Source organism: Myotis myotis, unplaced genomic scaffold (genome assembly GCF_014108235.1).
Source record: "Myotis myotis isolate mMyoMyo1 unplaced genomic scaffold, mMyoMyo1.p scaffold_m19_p_10, whole genome shotgun sequence".
NCBI classification, from domain to species: domain Eukaryota; kingdom Metazoa; phylum Chordata; class Mammalia; order Chiroptera; family Vespertilionidae; genus Myotis; species Myotis myotis.
In genome coordinates, this window is record NW_023416314.1 from 56,963,438 (window position 1) to 56,990,615 (window position 27,178).

Here is a 27,178-nt window from a genome sequence, read left to right on the forward strand (position 1 = left end):
CTTCTTTAGGGAGTCTAATGTTTAAACTGAGGACCAAAGAACGATTAATAGACAAAGCATGTGAGAAGAGCCTGGTTAGAGGGAATGGTTTGTACTGAGGTAGAAAGGAGTTTGGTACATTGGGAAAACTGAATCAAGACTAGGGTCAACAGTGCAGATCAAGAAAAGGTGAGTTCATGACACATGTAGGTGCTAGATTATGTTAAAAAACATTATAATTTATTGTATAATCAGTGAGGAGCCATTGAGGTTCCAGATAGAGGGAGATGGTGATTCATTAGAATATAGGCTGATTATACAGGTATGGCCCAAGGTCCCATGACCTGTCATCAAAGCCATTTTATTTGGTGAATGTGATCATTTACAAAGCAGCTTGATCAGTGTGAGCAGCCCAAGACAGCCTCAAAGAATAGAGAGTCAGTATGTGTAATGGAAAGATCCTTGGAATAAAAATCAAGAGACCTGGCTCCTAACAGGATGTCAGGAGACCTGGCTCCTAACAGGATGTCAGGAGACCTGGCTTCTGGTTCTGGCTCTGCCACTCAGGAAACTTGCCCAGAGTCACTCAGCTATCTTTTCTGGGCTCTGTGTCCTCAACCATAAAGCGAAGGGGTTGTAGACGATCTCTAATGTCCTTTCCAGCTCCAAAAGTGTACGTTTCCAAGAAATCCATCTCTTGAGACCCAGTTTGAGATCATCAATATGCATAAACAAGGGAACATCATTTACATAAATGAATAATCTTTATTTTAAAGAATCAGACTAATTTTTTTTTATGCTAGCAGTTGGTAAAACAAATGCAACTAATGGCGTAGGAGATTTTCTCAGAAAAGGAATCTTAAAAGAATCTCAAGATATAGTAAAGTACCCCCTTGAATTGACTTAAGTTAATAGAAGTAGATAGATGGTAGACCTCAAGTGAATAGCCTTATGGCAACTTAAAAAGTAGAACAATAACTTGACATTATTTAAAAGTGGTAAACCACTTGGAGATAAGAAAATATGTACTAAAATGGTGATGATGTGAAGGAGAGAAAAACAATATGGCTAGTTTAGAAGATATTTTTATAACATATATTAGATACATTTAGAATTCACATATTTCAGAAATGAAGTCAGTAAAGTACACTTTAAAATTATATTTACTGGCCATTTTATCACTTCAGAAATTCTTGCTTTGTATGTACTTGAAAGTTAGAGATACCTTAAAAGTAGTTAGCTCCAAAGTTGATGCTGTCTTTATATAACATATCTATTTTTTTATTTTTTGGTGAGGTAGAAATTCACATTAAATCTTTTAATTATATTTTTACCATTGTGATATAGAACTTGTGGAAAGGCTTTCTACTTCTTTTTAGTAATACTTGATTAAATTGTAGCATTTTTCTTTTTATGCCCTTCAAAAGGAGTATTAATGATGTTCTAAATTCAGATATTTCTGGTCCTTCATATGAAATATCAAGTGAAAGTTGTAGTTTCTTAAAGAACACTCAATTTGAATTTAGATATTTCTGCTAGATAAAAAATATTTGATAGAGAAGAAAATTATTTCATTGGCCCATAGACCAGTATTCATATTCATATCACATATGGAGGCTTAATACTATAAATTTTAAGTATATGATACTTAATCAGTTACACTAATACATACCACTTTACTTTCTTAGGCCTGGAATTAAAGGAGCAATAGCAAATTTTTAGATTAAATATTATTTATTCATAAGAACATAGACTGCCAGCTGCCTTGTAAAAAGTTAACTAAGATGAATAAATAGCAGTGGTAGTTGGGATTTGTTTATGGGATAGCACATCAATGTGATTCATAAGATCATCATGTAATATTTACTGATTACTCATATATCTTTGAAAGTATCAACTGACCTTACTGAAAATAGTTTGTATAGTCCAAGTATATTTTTCAAGAGCTGGCTCCATGGAGCAGTTTTATGGCCATTATTAAGAAAAAGCAGCTAAAGAATCCTGAATATCCCTTCATTCTTCACTATAAAATGTTTCTTTGGCCATTGTCCCCCTATTACACATTAAATACAAACATTTCATCTCTATTTAAGACCTTCTGTTTTGTTATTATTGTTCATGAACTAGCTATTTTTCCATTTGTTATTGATCAGCATCCTTAGGACATATTTGAACATCAAATAATTATAAAAATAGCCCTAACCGGTTTGGCTCAGTGGATAGAGCGTCAGCCTGCGGATTCAAGGGTCCCAGGTTCGATTCCGGTCAAGAGCATGTACCTTGGTTGCAGGCACATCCCCAGAAGGGAGTGTGCAGGAGGCAGCTGATCGATGTTTCTCTCTCAACGATGTTTCTAACTCTCTACCCCTCTCCCTTCCTCTCTGCAAAAAATCCATAAAATATATTAAAAAATAATTATAAAAATACATCTTGGAAAAAAACTCAATTGTCACTTTGAATAAACAACATGCTATTAAATTAACAGTATCAGATCATAGCAAAAACACCATTCAAATAGAAGAGGCATAGTCTACAAATGTAATGATTATTGCTGGACTATTGAAAATTGTTGACTTAGCTTTGAAATGAATGTACTAGCATACATGTTCTCAAATTGTTTATTTCACTTGTGTTTCTTTGTTTGAAAATGACGATCTACCTTTATCTTTAATTAGTATTTGTTTAATAACACTACATGAAATCACATGGGAATATGTTTTTGAGAAAAGATTATAGTTAAGTAGCAAATAAATAGACACTGTTCTTAAAGATTGTAGATCTTTAGCTGTAGGCATATGTGTTTCAATATATGTAGGGACTTCGAATAAATCATAATGTATATTACAAATCAAGTTTTGCTGAATTGATTTTATTCCCATTTAGAAATGCATTGTGACAAGTGATGTTATGATGATTTCCCCCTTCTCTCTGACTTTCCACAAAAGAAAATTCAGTTGTTATGTGCTTAATCTGACTGATATGTAATTTTACTTTACAAGTTATTTATAAAAATAACCAGTTTCTAGCATTAAAACGTTAAGTGTCTACTTGATTGGTGTTGCTGCTGTCTAATGCAACTGCTGTCTAATAAGTTTCGAACAGCTTTCTTTACTTTTTGTTTTTCTTGAGGCCCTTTTACCAGAACTTTATCCTCCAGAGTTCTTATGTTCTTGACATAGTACATAAAAATTCCTTCGGAAAGGTGCCACCTTTTCCTAGTTCAAAAGTCTAAAGAATCAAGTTCATGTTCACAAGTTGACACCTTTCAGAGAAGTTACTGCCCATTTTTTTTTTCCTTTTACTCAACTTTTCCAACAGAACCAGCTTTGTCTTGTCATGATATAAATGCAGGGTAGAGAGTTGGAATCACTGTGGGGCAAGTGCTGATCTAGGGTTTCAGGATAGAATGAATCATTTTCTACCTCACAACCTTCGGATTTCAGTCTCAAAACACTGACTAATTCGAGTTAAGACAGCAGATGAGTTCTTTTGAGTTCTTCAATTAGAAAAAACATCCTGAGATTGAGAGGTGAAGTGGAGTTTCAAGGAGAGTTAGATTCTATCTGATCACCTGTAGAGATAAAATACGCCAGTTTTCTTCTGCAGTAACTTAGGTCACATATCAGAACATGCCCGCATGACATTCTCAGCCGTTCTCCAATTTACAAGGTGCACTGCTGTTCATTTTTCAGTACTGCTATCACTATCTTCAGCCCTAAGCTGTTTTTTTGTTTGCTTTTGTTTTGTTTTTTTCCTGAAGGGCTTTCTGTGGAGTTTCTATAGTGAAAGAGACAAATGAGTTAGGGAGAGTGCATTGTAAAAGGAAAGAGTCATATATTTAGCAAACATTTACTAAAGTAGAAGGGCATGGTGACTGAGCATAGACTCTAAAGAGCCAGATTCCTTGTGTGACTTTAGGCAAGTTACGTACTCTAAGTGTATCAGTTTTATCATCTGTGAAATTGATATAATGGTAGCACCCACATCACAGTTTTGTGAGCACATTAAAAAACATGAATGCATGTAAATTGCCTGGCATACAGTAAGAACTCAAATGTTTAATGTCCTTATTAAATGCTATCATGTTTTTAGGAACCTGGATTTAGTACTACTAACTTACTGGAAAGAAAACATTCTTTCTCAGCAAAGTATAAGGTAAAAAGGTTTCTTTTTCCCCAGGGCGGCTCCATTTGAAAACACTAAAGGTTGATACTTAATCTTTATGGATATTATGGCAAGCATGTGTGTTGATTTTAGTTACTTGACAGATGTTTATTTCATATAATTGTGCCCGCCCTACTATTTTAATAGGAAGTGACCAATGGCATTTTTTTAACCAAACTTCCTGATCTTTGTCTACTGGCAAGCTGTCAATCATGACTGAATTGATGGTGTGAAGATCAAAGTCAACAATATAAATTCAGGAAGTAAAGACATTACCTCTAGACTAGACTATTTTAGATTGAACTTCAGGTCAATAGTCTGTACAACCCAATGAGGGTTACTATGCCAAGAAAATTTAAATTAAATATTCATTGTCCTATCTTTTCCCAAACATATCAACAATGTGGAAGATGGGGCTGGGGAAGAAATGATTCTATGGTACAAGAATCCTACTGCTTCTAGTATTTATAACCTAAAGTCTCAAACCAGCTACACACATTAAATATCTGCTTCTAACAAAGATATTTAGCTTTAATGTATAATGTTTACTTGAGAAATTATAATTAGTTCATCACAGCCTGTTCTAATGGATTGTCATAGTTAAATTCAGCTAATTTTATGTTCTGTTTTTTAATACTTTTAATAAGAATGAGACAATATATCATGCCTTACAAGAATTATGACTGATTTTTTACATACTACATTTTAAATGTATATTTTATGATTCTTAATCTTTGGATGGAAAGTACATTACATGTGATGGTTGTTAAAAATACTTCTCCATCTTGCATTTTTCCTTCATTTGAGGCAGCACATTTCAACTATAAAGTATGTAACAGTGTCTGCCTTAGCCAAAAATAAAAAGATAAAAAAATAAAAAAAATCTCACCTTTTGGAGCTATAAAATATACAGAATTGAAAGCTGACACCTAATATATTTTTCATTAGATACAGATGTTCAATGTAGATTCTTCCTTCAAGTATTCATGGAAATCAGGATAAAGAAAAATTAGAAAAATTTTCAGGTATAATGCATAAAGTAAAATGCATACCTTTTGGTAAGTTGATAGTAACTTTTTAATGAAAAACATTTTCTTTTTGTAATTTATAAATTTTTTTAAATATTATAATTATCTTGCCACTTAACATTATGAATAGAATCTCTAAATTGCCATAGAGCTTAATGAAATAAGAATACCTAAAAACCTCATCTAAGTGTAGAAAATCTTAAAACTAATTCATATTTAACAATTTAAAGTTTACCTTTGTTTACTTTGGAATTTAATTGGTAATTTTGAAAATATTTCTAATACAAATGTGCACTGGAGGGGAAGGGGGTTCCTCAGCCTGGCCTGTGCCCTCTCGCAGTCCAGGAGGTGGGCCTAAGCCAGCAGATGGACATCCTCCGAGGGGTCCTTATAGCACTCTCGCCACCACTGCTGCACTTGCCAGCCGTTAGCCTGGCTTCTGGCTGAGTGGTGCTCCCCCTGTGGGAGTGCACTGACCACCAGGGGGCAGCTCCTGCATAGAGCGTCTGCCCTCTGGTGGTCATTGCGCATCATTGTGACTGGTTGTTCTGCCGTTTGGTTGATTTGCATATTAGCCTTTTATTATATAGGATTTATTTTTCATACTTGTCTGCAAAATAACTTTCTTGTTAGAAAATGCAGGCCAATATGGTGAATGCATGATACAAATTCAGTTGTGCTGGCTTTTTGTTCTTGAGATTATTACTTTAATTCCTGAATTGTGTTGAGCTGCATACAATCTATCTATCTATCTATATCTATATCTATATCTATATCTATATCTATATCTATATCTATATCTATATCTATATCTATATCTATATCTATATCTATATCTAATCTATATCTATATCTATCTATCTATATCTATCTATCTATCTATCTATCTATCTATCTATCTATCTATATGCAATGTATCCCCTTGGGAGTTCAACCGGGAAACCAGGAGTTTGATTGCTCACTATGACTTGCGCTGACCACCAGGGGGTGGCGTGGAATGAAGGAAGGCCCCGGCCTGCAGCGGACAGCCAGGGAAGGAAGGCCCCGGCCAGCAGTTGGCAGCCGGTGAAGGAAGGCCCTGGCTGGCAGCTGGAAGGCCCCAATTGGCCCTGATTGCCAGCCAGGCCTAGAGACCCTACCCATGCACAAATTTCGTGCACTCGGCCTCTAGTTTTGAAATAATAGTCATTTTGAATAGGCTATGTCTGTGGTGAGTAATTCGAGCTACTGATGTTTTGCCACCTGCAGAAGTCATTATTCTAACTGGGGGCTGAAATGTGAACTATCCAGTAGGGGAAAAAAGAACATTTTTAAAGACAGTAATTATCTTTCCCTTTTTAACTGCCCTTCCCCCAAATCTAAAAAAGAAAATCATTTCAAACAGATGTGTCTTGAAATACAAATATATTAGATATTGTGAATTTAACTTTAAGCCAGCAGTTTATCTATTGTTCCATATGGGTTATATTTAAGTGTTCATGGATTTGAGCTGAAAGCATTTTTCTTAAGATAAAGGTTAACTCTGAGAGACTCTGTATAAAACTTTAAAATACTTCCTTTTATTTTGCCTTAAGCACTTTTCACAAAGATAGTACCCAATGTTTTCTCAGTTTCCCAATAGTTTATTTCTTCATTTGTTAATTCATGTGCTCACTGAACACATTTACTATGTGCCTACTATGTGAATAACATTATGTTTACCTTTGTAGGCACGTGTGTGCGCGCACACACATACACACACCCACACACAGATACAGATTTACCTCAAGAGGTTTACAGTGTATTGAGGAAGACAAAAAATTTATACAAAACATATTACCAGCTACAGAAGTTTGACAATGCCAATGTGAGTGATACCCATGAGTATAACCATACAGAAAATAGATCATTGTGAACTGGGAGAACCTTTTTCTGGATTTCTGATTAAAGGGCAGCTGGAACTTGGCTAGACACATAGAAATAGGACATTGCAGGCAGGGGTCATGCCAGAATCAAAGCCCTGACAGTAGGAACTGGAAGATGGGCTAATGGAACTGTGAAGGCAGGGTGCAGACCACGGAGCAGAGTGTAAGGACGTTAGATTAGAAAGGTAGATTAGAGGATTTGGGAAGACCTTTAGATATTGGGTTAAAGTGGACATATTTTATATTTTAAGTAGAGACAAAGACTCTTCATAAAGATGAAGAAGGAGCCAGTGAGGGTGGTGTTTAGCAATAATAATTTTAGCAATGAGTGTGATATGTATTGGACAAAGAAGTTGAGGGTGCAAGGAATAGCTCTTGTTGCTAGAGGTTTAAGTATGGATCAGGACATTTTTTTTTATTAAGATGATGGCACAAGAAGTAGAAGTAAGCATGAATCTACAGGATTTGTCATTAATAACTTACAGGAAATTAAGGCAGGAAGATAAAATATTCTGAAATAGAGAGTTATAGAACCAGGAATAGGAGAGAGCTTTGAGGGAGATGAGTTTAGGGGAGCATAGAAGAAAAACTTTAGTGGTTTTATAGGAGCTGGAGGAATAGCGCAATCAGGAGTGATAATTAAATGGTAAAGGGTTTCTTTAGGGTGTTACAAAAATGTCCTAAAGTTGTTTGTGGTGATGATTGCACAAGTCTGTGAATACAGTGTCAGAAGCCATCGAATTTTACACTTCAATTGAGTGAATTGTAAAGTATGTGAATGATATCACAATAAAGCTGTTATAAAACAAAAGAAAAAGGGAAATATGCTTTGGGAACGTATGAGAAAGGAAAAACAATGGTTAACCAATTAAATGTCAGGGATGGACAGCTGTGAATCATGTTCAGAAGAGCAGTAGAAGAAGCTGAGAGTGTAGTGAGGAGAGAATGGTTAGAGAGAGTGGGTGTTTACAGAGAGTTTATCAACAGCATTGATTTTACCTGTACATATTATCTCAATTGGGAAAACAAATGCAATGGGATTTAGAGATGTGGCTTTATGCATTGGCCATGCTATTCAAGTAGCCAATGATGGTTGATTTTTGATATATGATGGCTCTACTTCAAATTAAAGAAGAGAGCAAAGGCGTATATGTAACACAACATACCAGTCTGCTTTATGCCCTTGCCTTGCAGGCCCAAGTAATTGACTGGGCCACTGAGCAAATCTCAGGTACAGTCATTGGTAGAAGCTGGTTCTTTGAGTTTCATTGACTGCTTGATTGCTAAATGGTGGGACTCTTTCACCCGGAATATCCCTTTGTCACTTTTAATATGAAATAAAGCACGCATGCAGTTGAAGCTATTTTATTCAAATGTAAAATGTTGAGATTCTTGTTACCAAAGGATAACATAAAACTCCGAAGTAATACAGTGGGGCCTTGACTTACAAGTGTCCCGACTAAGAGTGTTTTGAGATAACAGCTGTCTCTGGGCCGATTTTTTGCATTGAGTTGATAGAGTAATTTAAGTTAACGAGCTCCTTAATGAGCTCCTTAACGAGCTTGGTCTCGGAACGAATTAAACTCGTAAGTCAAGGTCCCACTGTAATTCTTTCCCGTGAGTTCCTATCCCAGACAACATAACTCAGCTGGAATAGAAATGTTGATGATAAAACTATGTCAGATATGCTGCCATGAAGTGTCACATTTGTGTGTGGGGCATGACTGTGCTTTTGTAATGCTTCTTCTGGTTATTTCAGGGAAGGAGATTACAGCAGAAACGTTTATGGAGAAATTGGACAATGGTGCCTTGCTCTGCCAACTTGCAGAAACTGTTCAGGAGAAATTCAAAGAGAGCATGGATTCTAACAAGCCCACGAAGGTAAAAGAGCCCATAACTAAGGCAAAATAACTATTAGGATGTGGATCACACTTGTAGTTGCTTATGAGTTGAATCTATTTTGAGAGTTTCATTGAGAATGGATGCATTACTGTCTCTATTAACATGGAATTTGTTCTCTAGTTACATAAATTTTATAATCCTTTTGGTAAGTTTAATTAAACAAAAGCTTATAGAAATTGACGGTGATTACTGTGGTATACAAATTAGCCCAATCTGATGCACTGAATAAAAATTTAGCAGAGAAATAATACATGCCAACAGGCAATGAACAAAATCTAGTCAAGAAAGACTTACTAAATAGGTCTTTGTTTTCAAGTAGATCATTATGGCAGAATATTGGAAAAAAATATTTGGAGTGGGTAACTTTTTGTTTGTTTTAAATAGGTAGCAGCATTGAATTAAGGACTTTGGACAAATTATTTTCTTTCTGACTCCTCAGATTTATTTTCCACGTATTAATTCTAATATTCTTTTCTCTTATTGTAAACATGTAATAAAAGTGTGATGTTTGATGTTTTTTGAAGGAAAGAAGAGAGATGGTACTTTACTTAACTTTTAATAGAGAAATGAAAAAAAGTAAGGTTAAAATAATGTTAAAGTCAGCTTAAAATACAAATAAAAAACAACAAACTTTCTGCACTCTTGGCAAAATAGATAAAAGTGATTATTTATGTATAGTTTCTTTATGACTACTGAACTAAAACCCAAACAGAAGATTAATCTTCCTAAAACACTGTATTTTTTTTACAGTTTTATACTTAATTTGGGCGTAATATCCTATATCACTTTGTATAGTGCTGTATAATAATAAAAGCGTAATGTGCTAATTAGACCGGACGTCTTTCCAGACGAAGCTAGGGCTGCAAAGGAAGCCTGGTTCCCAGGTGCCGGCCGGCAGCCGGAGGGAAGGAGGGAAGTCCGGGTCCTGGGTGCCAGAGGGAAGCTGGTGCCAGCAGTGGGGGGAAGGAAGGCCTACTCTTACACAAATTTTGTGCATCGGGCCTCTACTATAATATGAAAGCCCATCCATTTTTTTAATTTTAAAAGTGCCTCCATGAATGTATTAATTTACTGGCTCCCAAATTTGCTGCACATTGGAATCACCTGAGTATCTTTAAAAATGACTGAAACCTGGCCTGAGCATTCTGATTTAATCCCTATTGGGAGCAACCCGGGGATGTCTAAAAAGCTCCTCAGGTGATTCTAAAGTTCAGCAAAGTTTGGGTCCCTCTGCATTCATTTCTTCCTCCCCTCCCTCCACCCATTGTTTAGATGCAGACTAAGTGATTTGTGCAAGATCAAGAGTAGATTCACTAAAACCCGGATAGTTAGGCTTACATTGAATATTTCCCATAGAGAAAAAAGGAGTCTTTCAAATTGGGTATACATAACCTGGAGGCCACAATATTAGTCTGTGTGTGTGTGTGTAATTTCCTCCTTGGCATCTTGAAATGAGGGACAGTAGTGGCAGAGATAGATGAGCTGGTTACCTTCTCTGAATTAGTGAAACCGTGTTGTGTGTAGAGAGATGTTAAAGCAGAATTTTAAAAAAATCAACAAACTTGGTCCCATCTAAATTGATGTCACAGGAAGCCCTTAGTAATTTTCTTCTAGCAACTTAAAACTCACATTTTCATACTCATAGCAATATTTTTAGTTTCCTTGCACGATAGTTAATGTGGGGATTTTACAGCTGTGTAAACACATTTGAGTAGGTAAGTTATGCTTGGTATGTGTGAAGCATGCCTGTGTTAAGAATTTTTCAAACACTCTAATATTTGAGAGAAAATTTAATAAATATGTGAGACAGTTTACATATTTAATATTTTAGTTATAAGTTCATGACTGTTTTATTCTATTCTGGCTTGATAAAATACCCTGAATGAAAATAAATTATATTCTATCATATTTTTTTCTTTCCAGGCATCAATAGGTCAATAGAAAAAAATATATAACCAATGTTAGCTATAGTATTAATTTTAACCTTTGCATGAAAGTGTTGCAGAGAGTCTATATAATTAGGCAATGTTGGTGGAAGCATTTAAGAGTAGTGTGCAGCAATTTAATTGTAATTAATTTAAGTGCCATTCACTATAATTATAAATGTTAATATTCTTGGAGCTGAGGATCATTAAAGGCAAAAATCTAAACACAAAGTAATCTTTCTAACATCCTATCAGGATGAGAAAATGAACACAAGTGATAAGCCCAAGGTCAGGTTTTCTGCCCTTTGACTCTTAATTACCTGACTCAAAGTTGGCATATCCCGACAGACAGAATAATTGTTATATTGATGTATGAACTTTCACTTCCTGGTCCAGATAGAATCCAAATGTATATTTCCTCTGTTCTTTTCCTACCAGTCATGACTTGATTTTTTGTGCATGATTCTCTCAACCACTCAGGCATCAAGATGGTGCAAGATCCCTAAAGTGTTCATCCTCTCTCTTTTTCTTCTAACATTCTTTTCTGTTTGTCTCATTTATCTTGAGATTGCCCCAGACATCAGAGTTTCCCTGGGTTCAGAGCTTCCTTTGACTTCAAAGAGTCCTGGGTAGTTAGATCAGGTTTGAAGCACATGAAGAGGAAAGGAAAAAAAAAGAGAGAGAGAGAGAGAGAAGTTCTGTTATCTGGTAGAATGCTGCATTATGTTCCTAGGAAGGAACTGAACATTCACCATCTAAGTGTAGAATCTCGTCCTTGTTTGGCAGAAAGAACATCCTACTCAGATAGAATGCCCACAGTACTGTTGCCCATCAAGAATAGCTAGTTCTCTGAGCTGTAAGATAACAATACCTCAGGATGTTGTACCATCCAGGAATTAAAGACATAAAGATTAAAGTTTTGCCCTTCAAAAATCAATAGTATGTTTTGTTTAGAGAACACCTTGTCAAGATTGAATTCAGAGAAATCTAGAAATTTGTGTTTATTGCTGATATCTCTGACAATAAGAAAGTACGTATGGTAGAAGTGATAAAAATTTTTTCTTAAAAAGATTTCAGCTGCAGTTAATTTAGAGTTATTCATTCCTGGTTATATAACTAAAATGATTGTATATTCCTCAAGAAATTTATGGTTTTGTGATGCAAATATAATGCTAGACTAAACCAACAGAATGAATTAGGACAAAATGGAGGGAATATAGGTATAATGGTGTGGAAAGAAATGATTTTTAATGGGTTATTTTGCTGTTTGGAACTTAGGGGAAAGCAAGAAAGAGAGAGAAATTAGTGATAAAGTTAAATTCCCCAGTACTTAAAATAAATATAAATATCTTCAAGTTTTAAATATATTAAATTATTTTCCAGTATAAAAATAAATTCCCTTGTCACCATTTTTCTCATTCCCTGACCACCTGGAAAATTTTTCATCTCTATATCAGAGATAATGAAATGTCTTGCTTAATGTTTTCCTTATTGGGAGTGTTTATATTTTATACCATCTTAAAGGATTATGCCTAGCTAGGGCTCCATTGCCATAGTAATAAAAGTTAGTCTGTCATGTAGAATGATATGAAAAGAAGCTTTACTTTTTCCCCTACCCACTGTTAACTAGTCATAGGGGATTTGATATGAGCTAAATTATACAGGCTGAGATAAGAAAAAAAGGAGCAGCGTGAAAAAGTAGGTATAATAAGGAGTGCATGATGTACTTATTGAATTTACTTGGATCTTCAGGCCTATTGAACTAATCTCCTATGTAACACTTCTGCTCACTGACAAGAGTATTGCTGGGTATAACTAAAAATATGGACAAATTGATTATCTAGCCCTAAGCTAATGATTAACAGCTCAAGTTTCATGGCCTGGTACCCCAAGGTGGAGATTCAACCTCCATTAAACAACAGTAACAGGCTGGGAAGATTTTCATGATGTCCTTTACAAAGAAGGCAGTGTTCCTTCATAGCTCCTATGACTCAGCCAGAGACTTCCTTTTACTGCCAAAGCCTCCATCCTGGATTCCCATGGCATTCATCTTCTACTCTCTGGAATGCATGTATTTTATGAAACCACCTACTTTGTCTACTATTTCTGCACTTCCATATCAAGTCAGCAATATATTATCCTATCTAATAAAAGAGAAACATGCAAATTGACCATAACCCCGACACCCTTCCCATTGGCTAATCAGCAGGATATGCAAATTAACTGCCAACCAAGATGGCGGCCGGCAGCCACGCAGCTGAAGCAAACAGGAGGCTTGCTTGCTCCAGTGACGGAGGAAGCCAACGTTCCTGGCCTGCTGCTGCCGGCCTCTAAGCAACTATGTTGCAATTATAGAAGCTAAACAAGCTCCAGAGACCTGCTTTCAGCCAGCCAGGCCTCAGAGCTGGAGTTGCAGTTATGGCAACAGAGTTTCAATTATAGAAGCCAAACAAACCTAGAAACCTGCTTTCAGCCAGCTTCGGCTTCAGAGCTTAGAGCTGCTGTGATGGCAACAGAGTTTCAATTATAGAAGCCAAACAGACGCAGAAACCTGTTTTCAGCCCTCACAGCTGGAGCCGGCTCTCAGCTCCAGTGACAGCTATAGAAGGTAAATAAATCCCAGAATAAAAAAGAAAAAGAAAAAAAGGAGAGGCTGGGAGCTTAAGTTGCCCTCCAGCCTGAAAACAGCTCTCAGGCCCTCACCCAGACTGGCCAGGCACCCCAGTGGGAACCCCCCTGAAGGGGGTGTGACCAGCTGCAAACAGCCTTCAGCCCATCATCCAGGCTGGCCAGGCACCCAAGCGGAACCCCCACCCTGATCCGGGCCACTTTCAGGGCAAACCAGCCAGCCCCCACCCGTGCACCAGGCCTCTATCCTATACTATAGGCAGGGCGGGACAGCGCGAACTGCCATCCGGGCCCCATGTGCAGCCGTGGGTAGCGGGACATAAGCCCCGCCCCCAGCCGGGAATCCTGTGTGCCCCCTGAGCCCCCAGCTGGGACCCCCGTGCCGCCTAAGCCCCGCACTGCTAAGCCCCGCCCCCAGCCGGGACCCTATGACTATTGGAGAGCAGGAAATGCTTCTGGGCCCTGGGTTGCTGTGGTGATCCGGCCATTGGTAAGTAGAAAAGTGCGGCCTGTAGGCAGCCCCCAGCTGCGCCTTCTCCCCGGTCACCATGAAGATCCGGGAGCAGGAAAGCAAGCCTGGCCTGTGGGCAGCCCCCAGCTGGGCCTGCTCCCTGGTTGCCATGGCAATCCGGGAGCAGGAAAGCCCAGCTTGCAAGCAGCACCCCAATCCTGGCCATAGCTCAAGGGAGAGTACAACATGCAGTGGAGGCCAGGAACCTGAGAGTCAACACAGAGGGGCTCCTGCTCCAAGCCTCCATGGTGTGGCTGGGGGCAGGCCCCCAGCAGACACACACACACACACACACACACACACACACACACACACGGCAACTGCTTTGAGCCTACATGGCGCGGCTGGGGGCAGGCCCGAGCAGACAGACAGACACACACACACACACACACACACACACACGGGACACCTGCTCCAAGTCTCTGTTGCCAGACTGTGGCCATCAGTAGGACATACACTGAGGGCTCCCGGACTGTGAGAGGGGCAGTCTGGGCTGAGGGAACCCCACCCCCGAGTGCACGAATTTCATGCACCGGGCCTCTAGTCTATATATATGAAAGCCTAAGGGACCATTATGACTAGATGACTGGCTGGTAGCTATGATGTGCACTGACCACCAGGGGGGCAGATGCTCAATGCAGGAGCTTCCCCCTGGTGTTCAGTGTGCTCCCACAGCCAACCTCCTGCAGCTGGCCAACCTCCCGAGGTCCCTCCCCCCGGCCAGCCTGCCCCGATCGGCCATGATCGCCAGCCAGGACGAGGGACCCTACCTATGCACAAATTTGTGCACCGGGCCTCTAGTGGTACATAAGAGTTTAATGTCTTGTGTAACATTGAAATATCCATTGTCTCTGGGTTATGTCATAGAGCAGGATCTGATATGCAAGACAGTAAATTTTGTGGTTTTTGTCAAATGCATACACACTACTTCTGGAGTTTTCTATGAATCAAGATTAAGAAAATTTTCCAGATGGATAAATGCATGCCAAGTACCAGGATATTTACTAATATACTTCAATGAAAAGACCTCATCTGGAATAGCAACTCTGATTGAAGCTGTCACTACATTTTAATTTTTCTGTTGTTCTCTGTATCCCATCCATCTTTTATATTGGCTTAAATTGAGTGGAGATGTGATAGAAAAAAAATTTTCCTTACAATGTTTGGATCATTGATAGCAACATGAATCTATGCTTTTTTTTTTTTTTTCAAATTCTAGTGTTTTATTTGGTCCTTCTACCAAATAAAACATTATTCTATATGTCAAGCAATAAAAACTCTGACAGTTGCTGTTCTCATATCCATGACAATTACTCATTCAGGAAAAAATATGAAAATAAACCTCTGTTGTGTTCAAAGCCACAGTCCTCAGAGTGTGAGATGGACTTAGGTCAAAAATCTATCTATTGCCTCATCCCACAAGGTATTTCTTCTTCTCGGATGCATAGTGTATAGTTCAGGTCCCTTTGAAGATTCATAGGAAGCTGTACAGTAAGGACTTGAGATCATGTCTCCTTTCAGTAAGTGGGTCCTGGGTCCATGAATTGGCTCTAGTTTGGGAATTGAGTCATCAAACAGATTCTCTCACTTTGTCATTGTTGCTGTTTTTGTTATACAAGTCAAGCACTTAGGGAGTTGCCTTTCCATGTGCACCTAAAGGCCCCATGATTAATAAATCACAGTCAGATCTCCGGTGGGGCAGATCATGCTAGGATGTTTGATTAGCCTCTTTGTGTTCTGCCAGCTCTATCCATCTTGCCTATGGAAGTTAAGTGCCACCGTGTGTTCCTGTCACCCTGAAAATCTCTATTCTCGTTAACATGAGAGAGTTTCTGTCACCTGCATTCCTAATCTGGAGGGTCAAGTCACAAAAAGTTCTAGAACTTTCCTAGCTAACCTGTTCTTTACTTCTTAGTGAACAATAGAGCCTCTTTGGGCCCCACTGACACAGTAAATAAATATGCTTAGGTGAGCTATACATTATAAATTGTGTACAGTATTTCTTCCCCAGATTTTGAATTCCTTTTTCTATATTATACCAAATGATTTCTGGCCTTTTAGTGTCTTAGTGCGGGCTCGCATTGCATCTACGTTGGTCTTAGCAAAACTATCAGACTTTGCAGGATCAGATGATGGCCTCACCTTGACTGACATTTGGTGAGACTGAAAAAAAAAATGAGAGAGGGATTACTTTCCAAAGAAGGGGGAAAGGGATCCTGGAAGAGGAGAGATATTGCTTATGATCGCCTCCATATTTATGATTTCCCCATCTGTCAGAGGACCTGTAATATTGTTATACTTAGTTGATTGCTTGTCTTTATCCCTTTACTAGATACTCAAGGACATGGTTTATGCTTTATTCATATATAGGTCTATCATAATATCCAGCATATAGGTGCTTGATAGATATGCTTTTGGATAAATAGATGAATGAATGGCCCAATGTAGATGTATACTTTGTAGATCCAAATGTTGTCATCAGTGGGTTTTAGCAAGCCTTAGTTTTTATCCTTAAAGACTTTTATTCTCAGCAAATTTGAAATTCCTCCCTCTGCTGATTTTGCTTTGCTCCCAAGTCCTTGATGTTCAAAATCATAAGGAACAAAGTTGACCTTTAAGCAGTGGAGAAGAAAGAGGACTGGTCAGTTTCAGGGTGGTTCAGGGAAGAACAAGGATCTGAGGACATCAGAGGTGCTGACAGGAGATTGGCTGATGCAACAGACCCTGGCGGTCTAAACCAGTTAGGCAGAGAATTCTAGAGGAGGTTGATCATTTTGTTAATTGTAGATGTTATTAGATATTCATATGATGTGTTATTACTTGAGTTCAGAGCATGATCTAAAGATAAAAATAATGGCAACATGAGCATATTAATATCGAAATGTTTTATTCAACTTAAAGGTTATTTTTCAAGGTCTGTTTATAGTGTTTGCTTGCCATGGTCCCAAAAAAATAAGGAGCCATAACTGTGAATTTGCTCACCATTGAGAATTAGGAAAATAATAATTATAGGGCCTTTCATGTAATAGATATTCAAGAGATATTTTTGAACTGAAATGAGATATTGTTAAAGTAATTAAGAGTTGTATCTTTCAATTACTGAAGAAGCCCTAAAGATGAATCACTGTGAGTTATTTTGCATCTTTTTTCTCAATAGCTGCCTCTTTTGTCCAATAAAAATATTTGGTGAGTGAAATGGGAATATAAGAGCCATTGTTTTTTTCTCAGAGCCCCTAATTAGTCATCTACCAAAATACTATTTAACCACCGAGGTAAAAATACTCTGTAAGAGTGCAGGAGGGAATCAGAGAATTCCAGTGCTTAGGAACAATGAGCAGTAAATGCTGCTGTTGGCTCTCCAAAAATGTGTTATTTGATTAACCCAGGGATAGCGCAAAAAGGAGATAAAAGTTATCATGGGGCAAAGTAAGTTTAACACTTTATCAACCTTAATATAGAATATTATGAATACAAATATTTTATGATAATTGAGCCCTACTTATATATGTTATTTTAAAATTTGACAGAGGACTGATGAGTAGTATATTGTTAGGAATAAGAGATAATATTTACTGTAATATTAATGTGCATATGGGTTGGTGGTGAGAAAGGGTGTGATAAAGATATACAAAGTCTACTCAAAAAATTTACTCTCTATTAGGGAGAAATATGATGTATGTGGTAATACATAGATTTTGAAATCAAGCTTATTAAGGGGTTTCTTAAAAATTAATTTTTGTGTGGCTAACTTTAGAATTTAAAACATAGCGTACATTGAAATGTTTTTATACATGTAATTTTATTAAAATTTTATTTTTTATGTGTCTGATAATTTCTTAAGCAAATGATGTATTAATTAAAAATAATAGCTGCTTTATAAAATATACACAGAAGGGCCCAGTATGTTTATGTTCTTTATATATGCGCGTATTGCAGTGATTTTAAGTGGATTTTGGTACATTAATTTGACCATTCCTACTACTCATACGCTAATACATCCTTTAATCTTCTTTTTATTATAAAGTCAAAGCCTCATTTAGTTATCCTCAATGAATCATAGAGGAATTGCTACTCTCCCACTTATCATATAACTCTCTTGCTGAGTGGCAAAGAAAGTCAGTGAATATCTAAGAAGGTGGACTGAGATTCTTGGGAAAATTACTTAAAACAGCATAAATTTTGTTGAATTATCTATTGATGGAATTAGAAGTTAGACTACATCATAGCTTTACATACTTACTATTATTTGGACAAGTGTAGAGGTCTTGGCCAAATGAAAAATAACCATGTGCAAAGCTTGGAAGTAACCTTCTTGGCAAGCCCTCGTGTCTGAGACAGCTTTCTTTTTATGTACTTGAAGCAAATGAAATGGATTAGAATTATTTCAGAAATCCCCTCACATTAAAGTAGGTCCTCGGGTTACGTCGGAGATTCGTTCCTACATTGAGCGGGCAACGTAAAGCAATTTTCACTCTAAGTCGGAACCCACCACATAGGCACCTACGTCACTCACATGGAGCACATACATAGCAGTAATGAAGTGAAACAGTAAAAAAAATGAAAAGAAAGATAACAATTCCTGACCTTTACTTCTGGCAAATAAATAATAAAAAACACAAAGCACATATGTACATATGTCAAAATGATGGAACTTTTTTTTAATAAATAAACTAGTAGCCCTGCACACGAATTTGTGTGCCAGTAGCTCACCAGTAGCTCACTGCGGCCCTCCTGTAGCTCTCTGCCTGCTGCCCTGCCCTCCTGTAGCTCCCTCTGCTCCCCGCCAAACCCCCCTAATAGCTTGCTGCCCTGCCCCCTCCTATAGCTCTCTGCCGCCTGCTTGTAGCTCATTGCCCCACCCTCTTGCTGATCCGTGATCCTGTCCTTACGCGGTCGGTCATTATGCTTCACCGTGTGATGACCATTTGCATATTACATCTTTATTATATAGGATGGGAGATGGCGACGTAACCATGAAATGACATACTTCAAGTCTGACGTAACCCAAGGACTGTCTGTATAGGAGAGAAAAGTATAATTAAATGAGCAAGAGCAAGTCATTATTTTCCCAAATGCTAATGTTGTCCTATGGGAGTTTGTTTCTGATGAGGTCCTTGAGCTGAGATGTGAGAGAGGGTATTTCTAGCCCTATTCAGTTCTCTGCTAAGAACCCCCACGTTCCAGAGTGAGGGGGAGAGACAGACCAGGTCGCAGCATTTAGGAATTTGCCAGGTTTCAGACTACAAGTTTATGTGAAACTGCTGATAAAGGACCCTCCTTCAAAACTGTCCAGAAGTTCTTTGCCTGCAAAAGTTCAAGCTGAAGCCCTGGCCCGTGTGGTTCAGTGGTCAGAGTGTTGGCCCACACACTGAAGGGTCCCGGGGTTCAATTCCAGGTCAAGGGCACATACCTGGGTTGCAGGTTTGATCCCCAATCCTGTCAGGGTGTGTGTGGGAGGCAACAAATGGATGTGTCTCTCTCACATGGATGTTTCTCTCTCTCCCTCCCTCTTTCCCCCACCCTTCCTCCCTTCCACTCTCTCAAAAGCAATGGAAAAATATCCTCAGGTGAGGATTAAGTAAACAAAACAAAACACCGTTCAAACTAAGTGTTTGGTACAGTAAGTAACAGTAAGTATCATTAAAGGCACATGAGGCATAAGATTACAAATAAAACATGTTGAATTGAAATTTCAGAAAGCATGGAAAAATTAATACAAGCTCTGGGTTAGAAGATGGAGGTCCACACACATTTTTTAAATACATAATTTCACAGAACCAGCAGAATGATCCCCCAAGCATAAAAGTTAACCTGATCAAATTTTTTCATGACGACATCACCTCCTGCACTTACAGGCTCACATCCTGCACTTAACCGCATGCAGACACATGGGCAAGACAAGATTGTAAGAGGAGTGCAGCTGGGGAACGTGTTCATGATATTTGATAGCACTAATTGCGGCCACTGCTGTTTCGAAGCACTGAGGATATGGAATGCCATGTCATGAAAGTCACTCTCACCATATGGAAAATAGAAAATTAATTATTTTTAAATGAGCTGTTACTAAATGCTGTGGAGAAATTCAGGTCACTTGGACAAATCAATAATGGATTTACTAGTACATGCCATTTCTTAAAGGAGAACATTCCAAGATTTTTATAGCGGGCTTTTGTAAGGGACTGAAAATGAGGGGAAAAGAGTTCCTTTTCAATTTAAAAATGTCTGCAATTGCTAGGTGATTTATAATGGAAGTACTCACCATATTTGTGTGTGTGTGGTCTAAGGTGGTACTGGTACATTACAGAGCACTGGCATAATGTTTTTTAGATGAGGTAATCCAGTGTACAGTCTATAGAACTCTTTAACTGTATCTTACGCTTTTCGAGGCTGGCACATGAATACCTTCTATTGTTTCACTTAGCAGTTTGAAAATGCATTACATATCATGCATGAAGCCGCATAGTATGTATTTTGCGTTTATACTACTCTGCTAGTCATGTCTAATTTCACACCAACATAGGCTGCTTGTCTAATGGATGCCTTGCTGGCATCCCTGCTCCATATAAGACATAAACAGTGTAGCAATATGTGTATCTTGAAGTCAAAATATTTTTTTTTTAAAAAAAGCTTAATCAAAAGTTGTTAAAAATATTTAAACCTTTGAAGTAAAAAGTAAGATAGGAATCTCAAAATGGGAATGTACCCACTACATTCTGAATAAATTCAGAAAATCTCTTGAGAGTTCCTTTTGTTCTAGATGTTATGAAGGGTAGACTCTCCCTCTCAGGTCAGAATACTTGTTTGTGTACCATGTCTTTAGCAGTTGGGTGAAGCCCTTGACTCTCTTCTCAGAATGATGTTTTTAAATATGTGAAATAAAACGTATGCAATTGTAACTACAAAACAAAGGGAATCAATTATATTGAATGACAGTTATTACAATATTAAGAATAAATATTAATGCACCAACTAAAAACAAAGAAGATATATCTGCTTTTTAAGATTAACCTGGTTCTTAAAAAACACTGTCATTTTAAAATATAGGAGAAAGTAAACCCAGTATTTCCAGATATTTACAACATTTAGTATGTAAAATAGAAACTTCTACAATTTCTTCCCTAGCCAGGTGGCTCAGTTGGTTGGAGCATACTCTGACTTCAGGTTCGATTCCTGGTCAGGGCACATACTCAGGGCACATACCTAAGTTTTAAGTTCAATCCCTGGTTGGGGTGCTTATGTGAGGCAACGGATGTTTCTCTCTCTCTCTCTCTCTCTCTCTCTCTCTCTCTCTCTCTCTCAAATCAACAAAAACACATCTTTGGGTGAATATTTTAAAAATCTACAATTTCTATTGAGAGAGCTAATGTATTTGATTATATTCATAATGAAGAAATATATATGTATATATAAGTATATGTATCAATTATATATTTGTAAATGATAAATGAAGAACCAAAGCATATTTTGATCCATGTTGTCATATTTGCTATATTTAAATGTTGCTTAAAGATCAAAAAGTAGATATCTGATCTTTTTTTCTCAGACTTAATGAGTGTCCTGTGATGTGATGATAAAGAAATTTATTAAGTATATTTAAACAGTTACTATGTACTTATTCTGTGCCAGTTAGAGTAGGCTTTTAAAATAGATTACATCATCAAATAATTTAAAACTTAAGTCAGATCATGTCATTTCTTAGCTCAGCATTCTCCAATGGCACCTTGACTTACTTTGAGTAAAAGCCAGAATCTTTACTACTGCCTACAAGGCCCTTATGGTCTGTTCTCCAGCTATCTATCTAATCTCACTTCCTATGACTTTCTCCTCTCCCCACCTTGATGCACTCAACAAGCAGTTACCACCCACCACAGGGCATTTGCAATTGCTTGTCTATTTTCTTTGAGCATTCTTTCCTCAGGTATGTGTATGTCTTGTTTCTTCTCTTGAGGCTTTTGTTCAAATGTCATCTTTTGGCCGATACCTTCCCTGACAACCTTATATAAAGTACCTTACAAGGATGCTCTCCTAGAATTTTCAACTGATAGACATTGATGAAATGCTAACTATGTTTAAGAGGTTGGTAAATAAAAAAAAAGCAAAACATTACTGTCTTCGCTCAAATGCCTTACAGTTTAGTTAAGTAAATAAATAGGAACATATAAAATACAGAAATAAATGATAAGTGGTCAATAAATAATATATAGCAGTGATTCTCAACAAAAATAGAACCAGAGACATAGAAGCATCGAGCAGACTATCCAACCTATGAGGGAAGGCAGGGCGTGAGGGGTAAGAGATCAACCAAAGGACTTGTATGCATGCATATGAGCATAACCAATGGACACAGACAGTAGGGGGTGAGGGCATGTGCTGGGGGGTGGGAGCAGCCAGGGAGAGATCAATGGGGGGAAAAGGAGACTCATGTAATACTTTAAACCAGCCGTGGGCAAACTACGGCCCGCGGGATGGATCCAGCCCGTTTGAAATGAATAAAACTAAAAAAAAAAAAAAAAAAGACCGTACCCTTTTATGTAATGATGTTTACTTTGAATTTATATTAGTTCACACAAACACTCCATCCGTGCTTTTGTTCCGGCCCTCCGGTCCAGTTTAAGAACCCATTGTGGCCCTCAAGTCAAAAAGTTTGCCCACCCCTGCTTTAAACAATAAAGAATTTAAATTAAAACAAAACAAAAAAGTTTGTGTCACCATAACATACATTATATTGATGACGTTCAATCAGTTAATCAGCACATATTTATTGAACACTTAAAATAGTATGAAATACAAGGTACCTTGCAGAGCAGTAGAAAAGGGAGAATAACATCAAACTAACGCGTAAGCAAACAGTGAGTTACAGCTGTGTTATGTATATGCATGGGAGAGTCCAATCTCATGAGTGGCTGACCTAACCTACTCTTTTAGGATTTTTACATTATATTAAAGCAGGATTGGGACCTAAACAGACAGAGAGGGAATTCACAGTGTTTCAAATACAGAGAATAGCACATGTGAAGGCCCTCAGATGTGGAGGTGCATGGTGACTTTGAGGGACAAAGGAAAGTGAGTGTCTGGATTTTGGTACATAATACCAGAGCATCAGGAGGCGAGACCACAGCTAAGTCTTGCTGGATGTTGGCATTTATTTTAACAACAACATATTGCCAGTGAAGTGTTTTAAACAGGAGTATGATAAAAATCTTTTAGAAAGCTGACATTAGCAGTGTGGTGAGTGGATAGGAGGGGAGAGATGAAAATGGAACTGAGGACTCCACTTGGGAAACTGTTGCCCAGATCATGAGAGAGAGGATGACCATCTAGCAGTGGTGCTGGAAAGAAATAGATGTTTTGAGACGTATTGACACTTGGCAGTGAAGGGAAGGGAAACTTTTTCCTTCTTCCCTTCAGGGTTCTTTGGCTGGTCTAATCATTAAAATGACAGAAGGCCCACAACAGGAGAAAAACTACTTTTATACATATGGGAGCCCCATAAAGAGATCAGAGCAGGAAGCTTTTATACCTTTTAGACAAAGAAATCATAAATTTGTGAAGATTGGAGAAGACAGAGGGACTTGGGCTTTAGGTAGTAAATTGGTGAGGAAGTAACAAGGTTTTTTATACTGCATTCTTGGCCCTAAATTCCCTATCTCTGGTGATAAGAATGCCTTCTCCCCTCCTGGTACAGAAAGGGTATTTTTCATGTGGGAGATTTATCCCCTGTTTTCAGGGAGACAAAGGAGGGTCAGATTGTCCTTCCCTTCTTGCACTGATTGTTTCTCAAGTGCTTTTAATTAAAAAATAATTACTATGCCAAAGTGGAATATTTTGGGGTGGCTTATCCTATTCCCCTTCAGTCAGCTTAGCAGGATCTGGTGATTAATTGTACAGAAAGGGTAAGGGATATGGGTCTAGGGTTTCATATGTGAAGAAACGGGTGGATGGGGTGCTTTATTTTGCAAATGGACAGGCGAGGGAAGAGTAGGATTAGGGAAAAATCATGCGTTCCTAGGCACATGTACCCCTATGGGTACCCAAGGGTTATGAGCCCTGTGGGCGCCTTGTCCCACTATTCCTTTCATTTCTGCTCAACTTTGAATATGCCTTAGTTGGCATAGTCTGTAAAAGACTTAAATCTTAGCCAATTGAAACACATCCTTGTGTATTGACATCTGATAATATAGACAGTAGGTTCTACAGGGGTTCTAAAACAAGTCAGTTTGTTAGAGTGCTTCGAGATGTTTATATGGAAGGAGTGGGATCTGAATCGCCTAGACCTGGTGCAAATAGGTGGGCAGAGAGAAAAAAAAAGTAATATAAACTCACTAAATGAACCAAATATTGACGTTGGAAAAGTACAAACATATTCTAGGGATATTGAATAGACAAATGTAGTCAATGTGGAGAGGATATGTGGAGAATGTTGGGCACATGGACTTGTGAAGTTAATGATCCATACTATTGTAAAGCTTATGTATTGTAGTCTTGAGCTGGAGCAATACATTAAGAAAGATTAATATGATGATGATGATGTATAGATTGAATTGGAGAGATTTGAGGAACATTTTGTTTTTGCATTTGTTCAGACATAATATATTAAAAGATTTAGAGTAAAGGCATCGAAACTATACTGAAAAAGGCAGGATAATAATTGAAGAAATATTTATTAGAAAACAACAGTAAGTTGGATTGGCAACTTATTGGCCACTGCAGAAAGGCATGAGAGAAGAATCAAGACTATACTATCAAGACTAAACTATAATGATGAGAAGACAAAACTAAAAGAAGGAAATTCAGTTTGGAAGAAACAATAAAATGACATGATAGATATCTGAGATGGCAAGGTATGTAAATGAAATGAGGGATATTTTTGAGTTTGTGCCTATGTGTGTCAGTGATCATTAAAATCCTCAAGAGTTCATTGAATCTCCAGGCTCAATTTTATATCATTAAAAAAACAAAACTTCCCTTCAGTTTTCCAACCTACACATTTTTAAACTTTATTATATGCCAGGCACAATTTCAAGTACTTCCCATATAAACTCAACCTCCCTCACAGTAACCCGATGATATAGGTACTATTATTATGCCATTTCACAGATGAAGTTAAGTTACTTGCCTGAAATTACACAGCTAATACATGAATATCCAGGATTTAACCCAAGCAGTTTAGTTCCAAAATTTGTGCTTGTAACTACTCTACTCTGTTGCCCCTCATTGGAGGTAATATATGACTTAGCTACAGTCAGATTTGTATTTATTCAAAAAATATTCCATAAATACTATTTGATAGATATTATACCAGGTTCTGGATATAAAATGGTGAACAAAACCAGACACTGTTTCATTCCTGGGCAACTAAACAGTCTGGAGGGAGAGAGCTGCTAATCAATTAATCACGTGTGAGAACATAGACAGCAGTTGGAGCACTTGAATAATGTGCATTTTAACCAATTACAAGAAAGTGTGTGGGGGGGAGGGAGTTTGCGGGTAAGTGATCCTTCATCTGGGATTAGAAGTTAATCGAGCAAAGAGGTATGGGAAGGGCAGAGAGAACAGTTATGTGTGAGGACCATGTCAAGGGAGGAAGGGGGAGAATGTGTAGCGGGTAACAGAGCTGGTGTGGGAGAGAGTGAGGGCCATGTTTGTAGGTTGGCCGTTTAGCACCATGGAAGCCACAATATAAGAAGCTTTGTCTTTGTCCTAAAAGCACTGGGAAACTAAATTTGGCTTTTGAAAAGTCTGCTCTGATTAGAGTGTGGAGAACAGACACAAATGCATAGCATGGTGAAAAAAATTAGAAGATGGGTAAAAACAAATTGTAATTAAATCACCATACAAATGTAAAACATCTGTTTTAACTTTATTTGCCTACATAAATGTGGGCTTATTGCAGCAATTACAGATGTGATGATGTAACTATTTTCCAGTCTCATCAGGGAATTCTTTGTAAATAGAACTTAAGTAGACATGTATTAGAAAGAAATAACATTAAGTGAAGAGAGGCTATCATCTAGATTCTAGAGGTAGTATTAAGCACTTCCTAAAACATCTTAGTTAATCCTTAAAACATGTTACAAACAATGGACCTGAAGTTCATCCCTTACTTTCAAATTTGCTGGGAGTCTAGGGACCTATTATTAGTCAATCAATAGTCAATTGATGGACACTTCTAATGTCAGAGTGCCCAAAAGCTGTAGTGTAGTGAAGGTAGCAAAAAAGGGAGGCGCAGCTTTTGCTTAAAAAAAAAAAATGTTTAGAAATCTGTTAGTCACTGAAATAAATTGGGTTTCCTGGAATCCACCTATAAAATACCTTTAGACTTCTGAAAATGCTTTTCTTTGTTGGATACTTTGCAGATGGGTACCAAAAAAGTATATTAGACTATAATATTAGATTCATATTTTAAGTGACTCTGTGAATTCAAAATTTGCTGCCACTATTTATAAATTATTACATCTTTGAATATATAAAATATTTCTTGGAAAGACAAAATTCAAGATACATTTCAAAAGAATTTTCTTGTCTATTTCCTTAAGGTAGTTCCTTGATTGTAGAAGGGACACAGAAAACTGACACATTCTCAAAAATATATTTAAAACCATCCCCAATTTGTTTTAGCTCCTCTAATTCATTAATTATTAGCAGCTACTATTAATTTTGTTGAGAATCAGAGGGACTGTCACTCCTAGTATCCAATATTCCTTTCTCTCAGAAATATTTCATATTTAGAGAATAAGTTTTTCTTCCTCCATTCAAACCTCACTCTTTCAGTCTTGCTACACTAGCTGTGATTTACAGGTGTTCCAAGATGGAAGTGATAAAAAAAAAAAAGAAATCACTGTTTTTTGCTTCTGTAGAATTATCTACTTTTTTCTTTATTCCCTTAATCCATCTTTGACAACAAATGACATAGTTATTTTTCCAAAGCATATACATAATTTGGTTATTTCAGAGTTTAAAATTGAGATTGCAGGCCATCAACCACATACATCTGTCTATAGGATCCAGTGATTCAAATTCGGGGACTATTCACATTAAAATATATGGATTTCCAAATTCTTCTGGAAATTCGGAGGATCCAACAACATTGGCACTGCATCTCTTTATGGTAACAGTGGGGTAGAACTAAATGAATAA

At 37.6% G+C, this 27,178-nt stretch overlaps 1 protein-coding gene across 2 annotated transcripts in view; it reads left to right on the forward strand.

Annotated features, from left to right (window-relative positions):
* GAS2 (growth arrest specific 2) overlaps window positions 1-27,178 on the forward strand; it is a 119,978-nt gene that overhangs the window by 10,636 nt on the left and 82,164 nt on the right. For both annotated transcript variants that reach the window (XM_036325670.1, XM_036325671.1), the window contains one exon: window positions 8,835-8,956. In XM_036325670.1, the coding sequence (XP_036181563.1) occupies window positions 8,835-8,956 (122 nt within the window). The remainder of the gene's footprint in view (window positions 1-8,834; window positions 8,957-27,178) is intronic.